Raw genomic sequence first — 14546 nt, forward strand, 5'->3', positions numbered from 1 at the left:
GGAAAATTTGAGTGTGCAGAAGAGAGTCACAAAAATGGTCTGGAGAACATGCCTGTCGGTGAGAGCCCAAGTGCTCAATCTATTTAGCTGATCAAAAAGATGAATGCAGTCACTTGATGACCATATCTAAGTATCTTCAAGGAGAGAAAATACAGTCTGGGACAGGGCTCTGTAATCCAGCGGCGAAAGCCAGAACAAGGACCAATAGCTGGAAGTCAGTCAGACAAATTCAATTTAGAAATTAAGCACAAATATTTAACTGTATGATTAACTATTGGAACAAACTACCGAGGGACTGGCTGCCTTTCTGAAAGCTATACTTTGGCCAGCCACAAGTTATGCTGTAGCCAAACATAAGTTATTGAGTTTAATGCAGGTGTAAATGGGTGAAATGTAATGTCCTGTGAAATGCAGGAGGACTCAGTGTTCTAACAGTCACTTCTGGCCTTAAATCTATTCATGTATGAATCAATGCAGGATCAGACCCTATTAAATGCAATAACTGAAGAATGAACTTTGTGGCTATCAACCTGCTACCTGTCTGATTCTTTGTGGGCTCTGTGTGGTGAGGAATGTAAGCTGTGTTTGATTGGCTAAATATTGCACACACACATTGTGAGGAACTGAACCCAGCTGAAACTGAGAACATCAATAGTCTTCCCTGTGATGTTACACCCCATAATGCTTTATAGAAATATGCTTATGAGTGTAAAGATGACATAACTGGAATATGTTTTATGCTAGATATGCCATGTAACATATCTTTGCAAAGGTTATCATCTACTGAATATATTCATCCTATTTGTATGCATGTGTCATTTTTATATCTGAAGTTATGCGCGTTGGCTCTATGCTTGTATTCAAAGTGTTTGCTGTAGGAAGCACATAAGACAGATTTGATCAACATAGTGTGAAGGGGTTATTCAAGTAATTGGGAGTACTTAACTAACTATGGACTTTGGGAGATGCCAATCCACAGCTGAGCTTTCCTGGGAACGTTCAAACTAACATGTAAACAATGGCGTCGGCCTGCAAAAAGCTGAATCATTCGTAGACATGTGACTTGCCCAGGTGGCTAGAGACCCCCATCTTCTGGCTGTGATGTTGCACAGGAGAGAGGATATAAAAGGCCCTGAAAGCCCCTCCATTTTGTCTTCAGCCTCTCCACCCCAAAGAGGTGCCTGAAAGAAACTGGAACAAAGGACAGTAACTATGGGGGTGTTAGTGATTGCTGGACCCAGATTAGGAAGGAGTCTGATCTGTAAAAGAAGCTTATTGGAACATCTCTGAGGGTGAGATTTACCTGCATTTAGCTTCCTACTGTATTAGGCTTAGACTTGCATATTTTATTTTGCTTGGTAACTTACTTTGTTCTGTCTAGAACCACTTGGAATACTACTTTTTATATTTAATTACTTGGCACCACTTAAATCCTACTTTTTATATTTAATAAAATCACTTTTTACTTATTAATTAATCCAGAGCAAGTAATTAATTCCTGTGGGAGCAAACAGCTGTGCATATCTCTATCTCTATCAGTGTTATAGAGGGTGAACAATTTATGAGATTACCCTGTATAAGCTTTATACAGAGTAAAATGGATTTATTTGGGGATTGGACCCCATTCAGAACTGGGTATCTGGGTGTTTTCAGTTAAGCCTGCAGCTTTTGGGGGATGTGGTTCAGACCTGGGGCTGTGTTTGTAGCAGGCTAGAGTGCGTGGCTCCACGAGGCAGGGCACTGAAGTCCCAAGCTGGCAGGGAAAACGGGCTTAGAGGTAGTCTCAGCACATCAGGTGGTAGTCCCAAGGGGGTCTCTGGGACCCAGCCCGTCACATTCCCAGTTTAGTCTTTTGCTTCTGAGGTCCTGAGAACTGACTTCGGAGGAGCTACTTGTGCTCAGCACATCTGAAATTCTGGCCATTAAAGATATATAAAGTATGGGGCTTACAAAGTGAGGGTGCAGCTTGCTCATCTAACATGAAAGAAGAATTACCAGGAGCCCCGCAGTACTCCTGGTTGGTGAAATGAGGCCTCTGGAAGCCCTGTACAAAAGCAGTTGGAGACTTAGGATTTGACTCTTTGTAGCTAGTGTTCTCCATGTATAGTCCACGCCGCAGTTTGCTGTCCATATCACAGCAGTCATCTTCCTCTTAAGTCTCCCCACCCTTTGCATCTACACCAACTCAGCCAAGAGTAGGATAAAGGGTGGAACTGAACTATAATTAGTGTCAATTGCGATGATCCCTTCCCCTACTAATTCCATATGCAAACGTGTGGACATGGTCCAAAAATGCATTCCAGCTTTAATCAAGCTGGTCCATCGTGTCCTATCCTACTCCTCTAGCTGTCGCTATCTCTCATGCTTCAGAGGAAGATGGCAGGAGAGGTATACAGAACAATACATTGGGCAGCGGGATTCCTTCCTGACTGCTGCAGCATAAGATTTGGGAACATAAAATATAGGACCAAAAAGGAGCCCCGTGGGCCACTGAGCCCGCACCATCCCGGAAATCTTGTCATAGCATTCCATTTGTAAATGTGTCAGGATCTTATCTTACAACTAGTTTGGTTGGTTGTCCTCACTCCTCCTAGCTTCACTCCTCCGATACCTAGAAGCCTTCTACTCATTTTCAGCCCAAATCAATGCCGGTCTGTGACATCTTCTGCAAAAATGTCCGTTCTCTTAAATAACTCTTCTCCCTCATTGGTGTTTACTCTCTAAATACATTGGCAGGTAATCTGACCACCTCTCAGCCCACATTTTGCTAGACCGAACAAGCCAAGCATTTTTCAGTCTCCTCTCCGAGGATCAGTTCTCCATTGGATGGGATGGGAACCTGGGACACAGTGACCATGAGATGGTCGAGTTCAGGATCCTGACACAGGGAAGAAAGGAGAGCAGCAGAATACGGACCCTGGACTTCAGAAAAGCAGACTTTGACTCCCTCAGGGAACTGCTGGGCAGGATCCCCTGGGAGAATAACATGAGGGAGAAGGGAGTCCAGGAGAGCTGGCTGTATTTTAAAGAATCCTTATTGAGGTTACAGGGACAAACCATCCCGCTGTGTAGAAAGAATAGTAAATATGGCAGGCGACCAGCTTGGCTTAACAGTGAAATCCTTGCTGATATTAAACACAAAAAAGAAGCTTACAAGAAGTGGAAGACTGGACAAGTGACCAGGGAAGAGTATAAAAATATTGCTTGGGCATGCAGGAGTGAAATCAGGAAGGCCAAATCACACCTGGAGTTGCAGCTAGCAAGAGATGTTAAGAGTAACAAGAAAGGTTTCTTCAGGTATGTTAGCAACAAGAAGAAAGTCAAGGAAAGTGTGGGCTCCTTACTGAATGAGGGAGGCAACCTAGTGACAGAGGATGTGGAAAAAGCTAATGTACTCAATGCTTTTTTTGCCTCTGTCTTCACGAACAAGGTCAGCTCCCAGACTACTGCACTGGGCAGCACAGCATGGGGAGGAGGTGACCAGCCCTCTGTGGAGAAAGAAGTGGTTCAGGACTATTTAGAAAAGCTGGACGAGTACAAGTCCATGGGGCCGGATGCGCTGCATCCGAGAATGCTAAAGGAGTTGGCGGATGTGATTGCAGAGCCATTGGCCATTATCTTTGAAAACTCATGGCGATCGGGGGAGGTCCTGGACAACTGGAAAAAGGCTAATGTAGTGCCCATCTTTAAAAAAGGGAAGGAGGAGGATCCTGGGAACTACAGGCCAGTCAGCCTCACATCAGTCCCTGGAAAAATCATGGAGCAGGTCCTCAAGGAATCAATTCTGAAGCATTTAGAGGAGAGGAAAGTGATCAGGAACAGTCAGCATGGATTCACCAAGGGCAAGTCATGCCTGACTAATCTAGTTGCCTTCTATGATGAGATAACTGGCTCTGTGGATGAGGGGAAAGCAGTGGACGTGTTATTCCTTGACTTTAGCAAAGCTTTTGACACAATCTCCCACAGTATTCTTGCCAGCAAGTTAAAGAAGTATGGGCTGGATGAATGGACTATAAGGTGCATAGAAAGTTGGCTAGATTGTCGGGCTCAACGGGTAGCGATCAATGGCTCCATGTCTAGTTGGCAGCCGGTATCAAGTGGAGTGCCCCAAGCTTCAGTCCTGGGGCTGGTTTTGTTCAATATCTTCATTAATGATCTGGAGGATGGTGTGGATTGTACCCTCAGCAAGTTTGCAGATGACACTAAACTGGGAGGAGAGGTAGATACGCTGGAGGGTAGGGATAGAATACAGAGGGCCCTAGACAAATTAGAGGATTGGACCAAAAGAAATCTGATGAGGTTCAACAAGGACAAGTGCAGAGTCCTGCACTTAGGACGGAAGAATCCCATGCACCGCTACAGACTAGGGACCAAATGGCTCGGCAGCACTTCTGGAGAAAAGGACCTAGGGGTTACAGTGGACGAGAAGCTGGATAGGAGTCAGCAGTGTGCCCTTGTTGCCAAGAAGGCCGATGGCATTTTGGGATGTATAAGTAGGGACATTGCCAGCAGATCGAGGGACGTGATCGTTCCCCTCTATTTGACGTTGGTGAGGCCTCATCTGGAGTACTGTGTCCAGTTTTGGGCCCCACACTACAGGAAGGATGTGGAAAAATTGGAAAGAGTCCAGCGGAGGGCAACAAAAATGATTAGGGGACTGGAACACATGACTTATGAGGAGAGGCTGAGGGAACTGGGATTATTTAGTCTGCGGAAGAGAAGAATGAGAGGGGATTTGATAGCTGCTTTCAACTCCCTGAAAGGGGGTTCCAAAGAGGATGGATCTAGACTGTTCTCAGTGGTAGCAGATGACAGAACAAGGAGTAATGGTCTCAAGTTGCAGTGGCGGAGGTTTAGGTTGGATATTAGGAAAAACTTTTTCACTAGGAGGGTGGTGAAACACTGGTATGCGTTACCTAGGGAGGTGGTGGAATCTCCTTCCGTAGAAGTTTTTAAGGTCAGGCTTGAGAGAGCCCTGGCTGGGATGATTTAGTTGGGGATTGGTCCTGCTTTGAGCAGGGGATTGGACTAGATGACCTCCTGAGGTCCCTTCCAACCCTGATCACCCTAGCAGCCCTTTCCTGCACCTGATCTGGTGCCTTCATCTTTCTTGAACACAGGGGACCCATGTTGATCACAATAATCCAGTTGAGGCGGTCTGACCAGTTTCAAATGGGCGTTTTACTCTTCAGTACTTCCACCGGCAGGGAAAGCAAAACCACCACCCTCCAGAGAGAAAAGTTCAAAGACATTTCAGCCATTTTTATTGGATTTCAGATTTTTCCAGTGAAGCAAATACATATGGTGCAGCCAAAACAACTGACACTATTCTCACATCTCTACAGCATAGACCGTACAGCTACGGATGGGTCAGTTACAAAGACAGATGATGATCTGACACTTCCCTTTCCTAGGAATTTACAATACATAAAACGAAGCACATGTGGGGACCCCCCCCAACCCACAGAGCTCACCTCAGCCTAAGTTAAGGGGGTTATTTACATGACTACTGTCCTCTGGAAATATCAGGCCCAAACATGTGCGGCAGGGCCAGCATTGGGTATGTTCCCTCCCTGGTAATTCTCTTTCCCCCTCCCACCCACCCACTACAAACAAGAGCACATGCTATGTACACTGGGCTTGTTCTCACTGGTATTGCTTTGGGGATATGCTAAGCCCAATTTTGGCATTCAAACACCAACAAAACAAACATCCTTGGCTCAAAATACACTTAGAATGAGGGAGGAGAATATACTGTCGAAGAGGATGTCACAGTTAAAGATATGCATTTACAAACCAGCGCCTCTCTGAACAGTACGGCGTTACTCCCGGGAAGTGAGATTTATGCCCTTACCACGTCAGGTGTTTTGCTGAACTCTGTTCTCTGGCAAATGAGCTGCTTTGAGGGGACACACCCAGCCACTTGGTTGCAGTGACCTCTGTTATCCCAGTGGGCTGATTTTCCTTACAACCGTTTTATACCAGCATCATTCCACTGACTTCAGTAGAGTTACCCCAGATTCACACCACGGTGCGAGAGGAGACTAGAGTCTACTTTCACCAATTTTTACAGGGAATAGTAGCTGTAAAATAGCTCCGGGGGCACAGAGATGGCTGATAATGTGTGATTTGCCATATCAGCTTCATGGGCTCTCTTATGTGATTCAGTAACTAACCCCACACTAAAGGGACAATGTTTTTGAAGAAAGAACAAGGAGGACTTGTGGCACCTTACAGACTAACAAATTTATTTGAGCATAAGCTTTCGTGGGCTAAAGCTCACTTCATCAGATGCATGTAGTGGAAAAAATGTTTTTGAAGCTATTTTCTAGCTTTAGCTAAAATGCTCTATGGAAGTAATGGAATTTATACCAGGTATGGATCTGGCCCTTTGAGTGCAGTAATTACTAATGAAATCCTATCATCTTTATAAAGTACCCAATTACAGCAATTTGTGCCTTAACGAAAAGTGATATACGACATTCAGCTACTCTGCAACTGACAGTGATGGTGCCTTAAAATAAAGGCACTGTATGTCAATTAACTGCAAAATTACACTGCAAGTCCCTCAGTATGCCATTGATGCATTTAACAGTTCATCAGGTTGTCCCTATCCCTCAGTATGCCATTGATGCATTTAACAGTTCATCAGGTTGTCCCTATTAACTTTACAGCTATGGACATTCAGCTCCAGAATTTCAAAGGAGTGTGTCCCATTTACACGTACAACTCCATGCATAAACTGCAAGCGTACAATTGTTGAGATTGCACCTACAACCACCAGTAATGAGAAATGTGACGCCTGCCAAAAATATGCACAATGCACTTTAAAACAGAAAAGATATCTTGCACAAGCCAAGTTTGATGTTCTCCTAAGAACATTTTGAATAACATAAATGGAGCGGTTACGTATTTGAAAGGTATGATGGCATCATGTCCCAGGGCCAAATTCCCTCTTGAGACTGGGACTATGATTTTGTTTAGCCTACAAAGTTGACAAATCCATCCCAGGGAGCCTTTGTTCTCCATCTGTTTCACTTGGCTGACATCCTTGCACAGAAAGCTCAGAAATAAACATGTATGGGTACAAGCAAAGAGATATTGTTCATCAAGGTGCAAAGGGTTAAAAATACCTTTTGCATCCCAAGTGAAAAAGCAACTGGCTAACAGCTTCCACCCTACCATTTCCTTCTTGCCTTTTTACCCGGGCTGGAGACGCCCTCTCCATTCTACTGTAAAAGGGTGCAAGTTCTGCCCCTTTGCTCAGACCTAGAGAATAGCCATAGCAGGACCAACCTAAACTCGGTGAACCAGATCCCAGCTGGTGTAAACTGACAAAACTCCACTGACGATAACAGAGTTTGCTGCATTACCCCAGCTGAGGAGCTGACCCTAGACTTTTGCCTCCCAACAAAACACTTGCATTATTTTCCTTCTCTCTCACTCACTTCCTTAATGACTTCTTTCCAGGAGCTCCACGGAGCCCTCGAATCTGTAGAATGACTTGTTTGCACTAAGCAATGGTGTCACATGCAGGACAACTAGCCCAGGTCTTCTGCAAACATGTTCCATTCACATAGCTGATCCTATCCCTTTCCCCAAACAACACACGTTCACTCAACAGCACTGGAGTTAGTGTGGACTTTTTCAAAAGAGCAAGACAGAGCCATCGGTTTCATCCTGCTAATGTCATAGAAGAAACTGATTAAGAAGAAATATACTGGTAGGTCTTTTCTACCACATACAGGATGAACTGGATAGCATCTGGGACCGGAAAGTATTCCTGACTCTCTAACTTCCTTAACCACTCAAATACTAATATTTTATGTTGGTTTCTACCAACAGTGATAAAACAGCTGTTTGTCTTTGCCTTTTATCCCCATTTAGTATGCACAATGTCCCTGGGAAACAATGTCATGTCCCATTGTCAAGCTGAGCCTATCTAATGCCAAGCTTTGCCAGTTACAGCATTATTAGGAAAGCAATGGCGGTATTTAGTAAGATACATGTCTTTTATGTTTGCTGTGGTGTTTTAAATGGTTTCTGGCCTCAGCAGCTTCCATGCTCTAGACTATCGGTGACTAATGTACAGTAACATACAGCTTATGAAAAGATTTTCCGAGGCCCTGCTTCCAGTGATATTTCTCACACATGTTTCAGAGTAGCAGCCGTGTTAGTCTGTATACGCAAAAAGAACAGGAGGACTTGTGGCACCTTAGAGACTCACCAATTTATTAGAGCATAAGCTTTCATGGGCTACAGCCCACTTCATCAGATGCATAGAATGGAACATATAGTAAGAAGATATATATATATACACACACACACACACACACACACACACACACACACACACAGAGAACATGAAAAGGTGGAGTATGAGGCTAATTAATTAAGATGAGCTATTACCAGCGGGAGGAAAAACTTTTGTAGTGATAATCAAGATGGCCCATTTAGACAGTTGACAAGAAGGTGTGAGGATACTTAACATGGGGAAATAGATTCAATATGGGTAATGACCCAGCCACTCCCAGCCTCCATTCAAAGCCAAGTTAATAGTATCTAGTTTGCATATTAATTCAAGCTCAGCAGTTTCTCGCTGGAGTCTGTTTTTGAAGCTTTTCTGTTGCAAAATTGCCACCTTTAAGTCTGTTACTGAGTGGCCAGAGAGGCTGAAGTGTTCTCCTACCAGATTTTGAATGTTATGATTCCTGATATCAGATTTGTGTCCATTTATTCTTTTGTGTAGAGACTGTCCGGTTTGGCCAATGTTTTTTACTCCTGCTCATAATAGCTTATCTTAATTAATTAGCCTCTTACTCCACCTTTTCATGTTCTCTGTATGTATAAATATATCTCCTTACTATATGTTCCATTCTATGCATCCGATGAAGTGGACTGTAGCCCACAAAAGCTTACACTCAAATAAATTTGTTAGTCTATAGGGTGCCACAAGTACTCCTGTTCTATTTCTCAGACATGAATTTGCTTCTTGAGATTTAGAAACCATGTAACCTATGAGAGAAAATACTTATCTCTGAATATGAAAGCTCACTTGACAAAGAGTCAAAAGCAGAAAGAAGTCCATGTCCACCAAGTTTAGAAATAACCAGCCATCTAAAACATTATGGTTTGTATCTGTCTACAGTGGCCATCTACAATGGAATAAACACATAGCATATAATTAGTAGTTTTACACATTTGCATAAGAATGGGTTGTGACATGGGTTGGTACAGTTGTGTTTAGTGCATATATACACACACACACACACACCCCTATATGGTGGGATTTTCCTAAGTGCCTAAGTGGGTGAAGGTGCACAACGCCCATTGGCTTTCAGTGGAAATTGTGGAATTAACTGTTTTAAGTATCTCTTTGGAAAATCCCACTCTGTGTGTATCTGTGTGTCTACACACACACACACAATTTGAAAAAAAGAGTTATTGACAACAGAAAACTTTAAACTCAAATTCCTCCTCCCCCGCCCTCCCCCCCAAAATGCTTTAAAATATCTGTATCAACCACAAAAAAATTGCATACTTCGTTTGCTTTACAGTTGGATTAACTCTATAAACACTGTATATCTGTAATGTCCTAACTGATCCCTTGAGGTTTAAGTCATTCCAGACACGAACCAACGACAAACTCTGCAAGGGAAAGACAAACAAACACCTTGATTACTCATTTCAAAATGTCTTTTTCACATTCAGAAACGTCCTCACCCTTTGACTCTCCGTAATCCTCACATCCTTTCCCTGTGCTGTTCCCCTCCCCTCCCTGAATCTGTGGTAAGGTTACAAGTATCTATCAGACCATGATTCTCAGCGGAGATGGTTACATTATTTGTCACAGCTGAAATTCACCGCTGTGCAGGGGGACTTGATTCCATCATTTTTGCCCCACCACGGGGACATTTTGGGGGGCCCACAGTGTTTGACCACACAGGACATACCGGGGGGCCAATTACTAATTTTGGATGCCCCAATTTCTGGGGTGCCCAAACGCCAGATGTGAAAGGCCTGATGTGTTAGAGATGCTGAGCAGCCCCAACTCCTGTTCGCTTCAGTTGGAGTTATGGGCAATCAACACCTCTGAAGATCAGGTTCTCCCAGTGGCATGCAATTGTGCATTTGCATCCAAAATGGCGACTTTCACACAGCGTGACGTCACGCACACCATGCGTGTGAGGCCACGCTGTGCAGCGGATGCCATTTTGTCCTACAAAATGGTGTCCTCCTTGTGGTGTGACCTCACACGTGGTGCATGCATGCCATTTTGTTTGCATGTTTGGAGACTGGACAGAATCGTCCCATGGGCACAGCCAGTCATGGGGCATCCAGTACATGTGTGCATAAAATGACGGCATGCCACTGGACCCTACATGTCTCAGATTGCTTGACCAAAAATTGAAGCAATGAATTTTAGTGAGTACTTCAAAATCCTGGTGGCCTTAACCTCTCAGCCTTAGCTTCCCTACCTGAAATATGCAGATCCTAGTACACTTCTTAGCTATCTCAATGGGCTTTTCTGAGGACTAATGAGGCTCATAAAGTGCCTAGAAGCTGTTAAGTGCCATATTAAATTTGGGAATCATTCCACGCTAATCACAAGGTCTGATTAATGTGACTCGTGGTTCAAGAATTAACATGTTCTTGGAGAGAGCTGAAACAGAAGCTGCATTGCCCAATAATTGCATTCTGCAAACTGCTGTTGAACAGTTCATATTCTAGCTTGGGAAGAAAGGTCAAAGCCACTGAAGGGCTGTCCTAGTTGTAGAGAGGAGGTATCATGGTCACATCACATGCTGTGTTCAATGTGCGAGGCCCTGTACGAACATAGAGAAGGTACAGTTTCTGTCCTGCCGACCTCATCCGTGTAGCTGTTACACCATGTGAGTTGGAAGGAAATGGCTTCCCTACATCTTAGACCAATGAGGCAATTTCTGTGTTAGAAACAGCTAGGGCTGATGATTGGAATTTTTTCCTCCCCTATTGAAAATTTGGACTGTTTATTGAAAAACCAAAAACTGGAAATTTTTGTTGACCTAAAACTAAGTTTTTGGCCGAAAAGGTTTTCGATTGAAAGTCAAAGGTTTCTTTAAAAAGCACTTTTTTAGTGAAAAATGTCACTGACTCAAAAAAACCCCTGTTTTCTGGTGAAACAGGGTTTTCATGGAATATTTGCAACTGGCCCTAGAAACAGCCTCACATGCTTACCAAATGTAAGTGAGCAGAGCAGCATTTACATGACATGACACTGCTGCTGGTTTGTCCTTGAACACCATGTTTTTTCCAGCACTGACAATCCCCTTCTCACCTGCAGGCTGAACTTGTGCTGAAGGTCTCTGTTTAGAATCTGGAAGACAGGGTCCTGAAAGTGCTCCCGGTTAAGGACCCCAACATGTTCTTATCGAATCCTTGCTGCAGAATGAGACATGGAAGTTATTGGAAGGCAGTTAATGCAGGTAACTTGCAAATCAATAATTATCTAATGTCATTACCCATGAGTCAAATTCCTCAGTCCTACCTCAAAGGCCACCTGCATCCAGCAAGTTGGCTGCATGCACTCACTATGTCCTTTGCAGAAACGTTAATGTTGTATGCACCTTATGCAATCTTTTGCCTGCACAAAGCATGCAGTGTGCATGCAAACAGTCACAGTTATTGAGGGAATGAGTCTTTCCTGCATTGTCTTCCCACTATAGATAGCAGGACCTCAACCTGCCTTGCTGAGGAAATATCGTTGCCTATACTGGAAAGTCAGTAAGGATCAGGTATGTATGATGCATATTTGTGCAACGACCATGTGTAAAATATGCTAGAGTGACTGTCATGTCAAATTGGAGGTGGAATTGGTGTCTTAAGGAGGGCTGCTGTAAGGTTAAAAACAGGAAAAAAAAAACCCTCACCATCAACCTTTGTGTGGATTTGAGGCCCACAAGTTGCCCCCATTTTCCACACTTGCCCCTTCCCCTCAGTCAATCCTTTTACTCCCTTATGCTCTTGGCTTTCCATGGTGTGGGGAGGAGAACCCCGGTTTGGTGAAAGAAACCGGTCTGGAACAGAGGCTAGTCGCGACTCTGCCAGTTTGGGGATTTTGCTGGGGAAGGAGAGGGAACCTGACAAATGCTGGCTGCTTCTCTTGTTGGTCTAACGGATTATTCTGTCCCTGAAGTAGGGGAGGTGACCACAGGGCAGGTCTGGGGATAAAAGATGAAGTGTGGGACTAGAGAAAAGGAACCCATGTTGGGGGCTGTCACAATCACTTCTCTCGCCACACAAGTTAGGGACTGCGTGGAGCTGCTTCTTCCACTCGCGCTGGCTTTGCACCAGTGGATCTGCATGGGCCTCAATGGAGTTATTTACACCAGCGTAAAGGAGAGGTGAATGAGGCCCATATGTTGGTGGGCAGCTCCAAGGGCACTCTCAAAGCCCCTGGCTTTTCTCAGACACTGGCAATATTCAACACTGACTTACATCCCTAGCAAATTGACCTCGGGGGTAAATCCAGCCTGCTGCTATCCAGTTAGCTGAGAATCAGGAAAAGGCTAACACTTAGCTTCCTCACCTGTTTGAGAATGCCCTGGAACTCCCTGTATGACCACAGATCACTCAGCAGGAGGCGAGCGGCTTCAGCTGCTTTTGGACAGGAGCTGGAAGGATGAAAGAAATCCAATGACTCTTAGCTGGCCACAACCCACCAATGCAAACAACCCAGCCCCTGTCAGCATGGTGTGAACCAGCTCCACCATTGCAGAGGGTTGGCCAGCCACAATGGAGATCATTCAGCTACATGCTCACAGGTTGCTTTGAAGACATCATTTGGGCAAATGCCAAGGAGGAGGGGGATTTCTGGGATGGTCCAAAGGGGAGTAACTCAGAGGAATGGGAGGAAGCGGAGCTAAAGAGACACTTCTGAACTGTAGAATCTAAAAAGCTGCAAGACAGGAGGGAAATGGCACAAGCCCCGACTCCTTTGGAACTAGATAGCACAGCTCACTCAGTAATACAATGAAAGGAACAACCTCGCGCTACTTTGGGGGGACAGCTGAGATGCGACAGAAGAAACAACAACAATACAGGTCGAACCTCTCTAGTCCGGCACTCTCTGGTCTGGCAACATCCATGGTCTGGCATGATTTTATTTTGTATTTTATGCTTTATCTACTTATTTCCTTGTGCCAATACAGTAAAATTTTGTAACAACACTAACACTTTGTTACGAAGAAAGCCGATAAGCCTTGGCTAGGCGGCGTTGCAAGCGTTGTTTCATTTATTCGCCCCAGCGAGATAAAAATAAAAAGAGACCTGTTTGACACAATATTGTTCAGCAAATTCTCTGGTTCGGGACTGGTCAGGTCCCAAAGGTGCTGGACCTGTACTAGTACCACCCCTGAAATACTTACTCAGTAAAAATTAATGGGAGTTTGCCCAAGTAACAACTTTGTGAACAAGACTCAGGCCTTCAGGGGTTTGCTTCAGGTCTTCTAAGATTTTGGAACACTCCAGACCCAGAACTGGATCCAAACTTCACGGCTGACTCTGATCACTATAACAGGCCCAGTATAAACCCTGACCACCCCGGACTTTCAGAGAGTTCTGACACAGTTCATACTCTGCAACTTGGCCCCAGCTCCAGCCAAAACCTGGACAATGAAGTGCTAGAAAGCAACTCATGCAGGGATGTGGCCAGCTCTAGGTGGGACGCAGCTGTGTCCACATGGCCAGACAAGTAGCAGCAGCAGATGCTGGTCAGACTATGTGAAATGAAGTTGACTGACTATTGGTAAAAACAAACTGACCCCTCCAAACAAGTGTGAAAATTACAGGCAATGATTTCTGCTGAGAGAGAAGGTCAGTTTATACTACGGCCGATGTACACAGTGGCTGGGTTTTTGACTCTGGAAATCTTTCGGCCTGTGACAAGCTAGAGGCTCTACCCAGTTAAGTCCCAAAGGAATGCTGTAAACCTGTAGCAGATTAAGGGTCTGATCCAATTCCTAATGAATCTTTCCACTGACTAATGGAAAGCTGGATTGGTCCTTGTTCACCAGAGGTTGCAACAGTCCCTGGGAGGTGGGAGATCCCTGTTCTAGTCCCTTTGCAGAGGAGGGACTGGAACCGTGATCTCCCACAGCTTGGGCAGGTAGCCAGCCACAGGGGACAAAAGAGTGATTTGCATTTTATTAAAAGGGCCCAGAGATGGCGGATCCCTGTTCAAAATCCTTCCCCTCAGCAGGCACAGAGGGGAATTGACCAAGGAGATCCAACATTCCAGGTGAGCACCCTAACCAATATACTATAGAGTATATTTAATTTCACATGCTTAGCGGTTGCTTGGCCTAATCAATGGTTAATTAAAATGGAACAACTTCAACAAAAAAGCCTGAGAGCGCTTGCTGTTTAAACCTCTCCTCAGGCCTCAGCAAGACTTGAACTCAAGTCTATAATAACCTAGGGGCTTCCCTAGCAAGTGGGCTACAGAGGACTTCTAATGCTTAGGCCCAATTAATAGTTAATTAAAGTGGAACAGTGTCAACAGGAAA

At 44.5% G+C, this 14546-nt stretch overlaps 1 protein-coding gene across 1 annotated transcript in view; it reads right to left on the minus strand.

Annotated features, from left to right (window-relative positions):
• Window positions 1-9498: 9498 nt before the first annotated feature.
• Window positions 9499-14546, minus strand: part of PKP1 (plakophilin 1) — a 50160-nt gene continuing 45112 nt past the window's right edge. Inside the window, exons 12-14 of the mRNA XM_084610914.1 lie at window positions 12569-12653; window positions 11318-11421; window positions 9499-9648 (exon numbers count right to left, since the gene is read on the minus strand). Of these exons, the coding sequence (XP_084467040.1) occupies window positions 11350-11421; window positions 12569-12653 (157 nt within the window). The 3' untranslated portion in view covers window positions 9499-9648; window positions 11318-11349. The remainder of the gene's footprint in view (window positions 9649-11317; window positions 11422-12568; window positions 12654-14546) is intronic.

This window comes from Lepidochelys olivacea (assembly GCF_965140295.1).
Source record: "Lepidochelys olivacea isolate rLepOli2 genome assembly, chromosome: 21".
NCBI classification, from domain to species: Eukaryota; Metazoa; Chordata; order Testudines; family Cheloniidae; genus Lepidochelys; species Lepidochelys olivacea.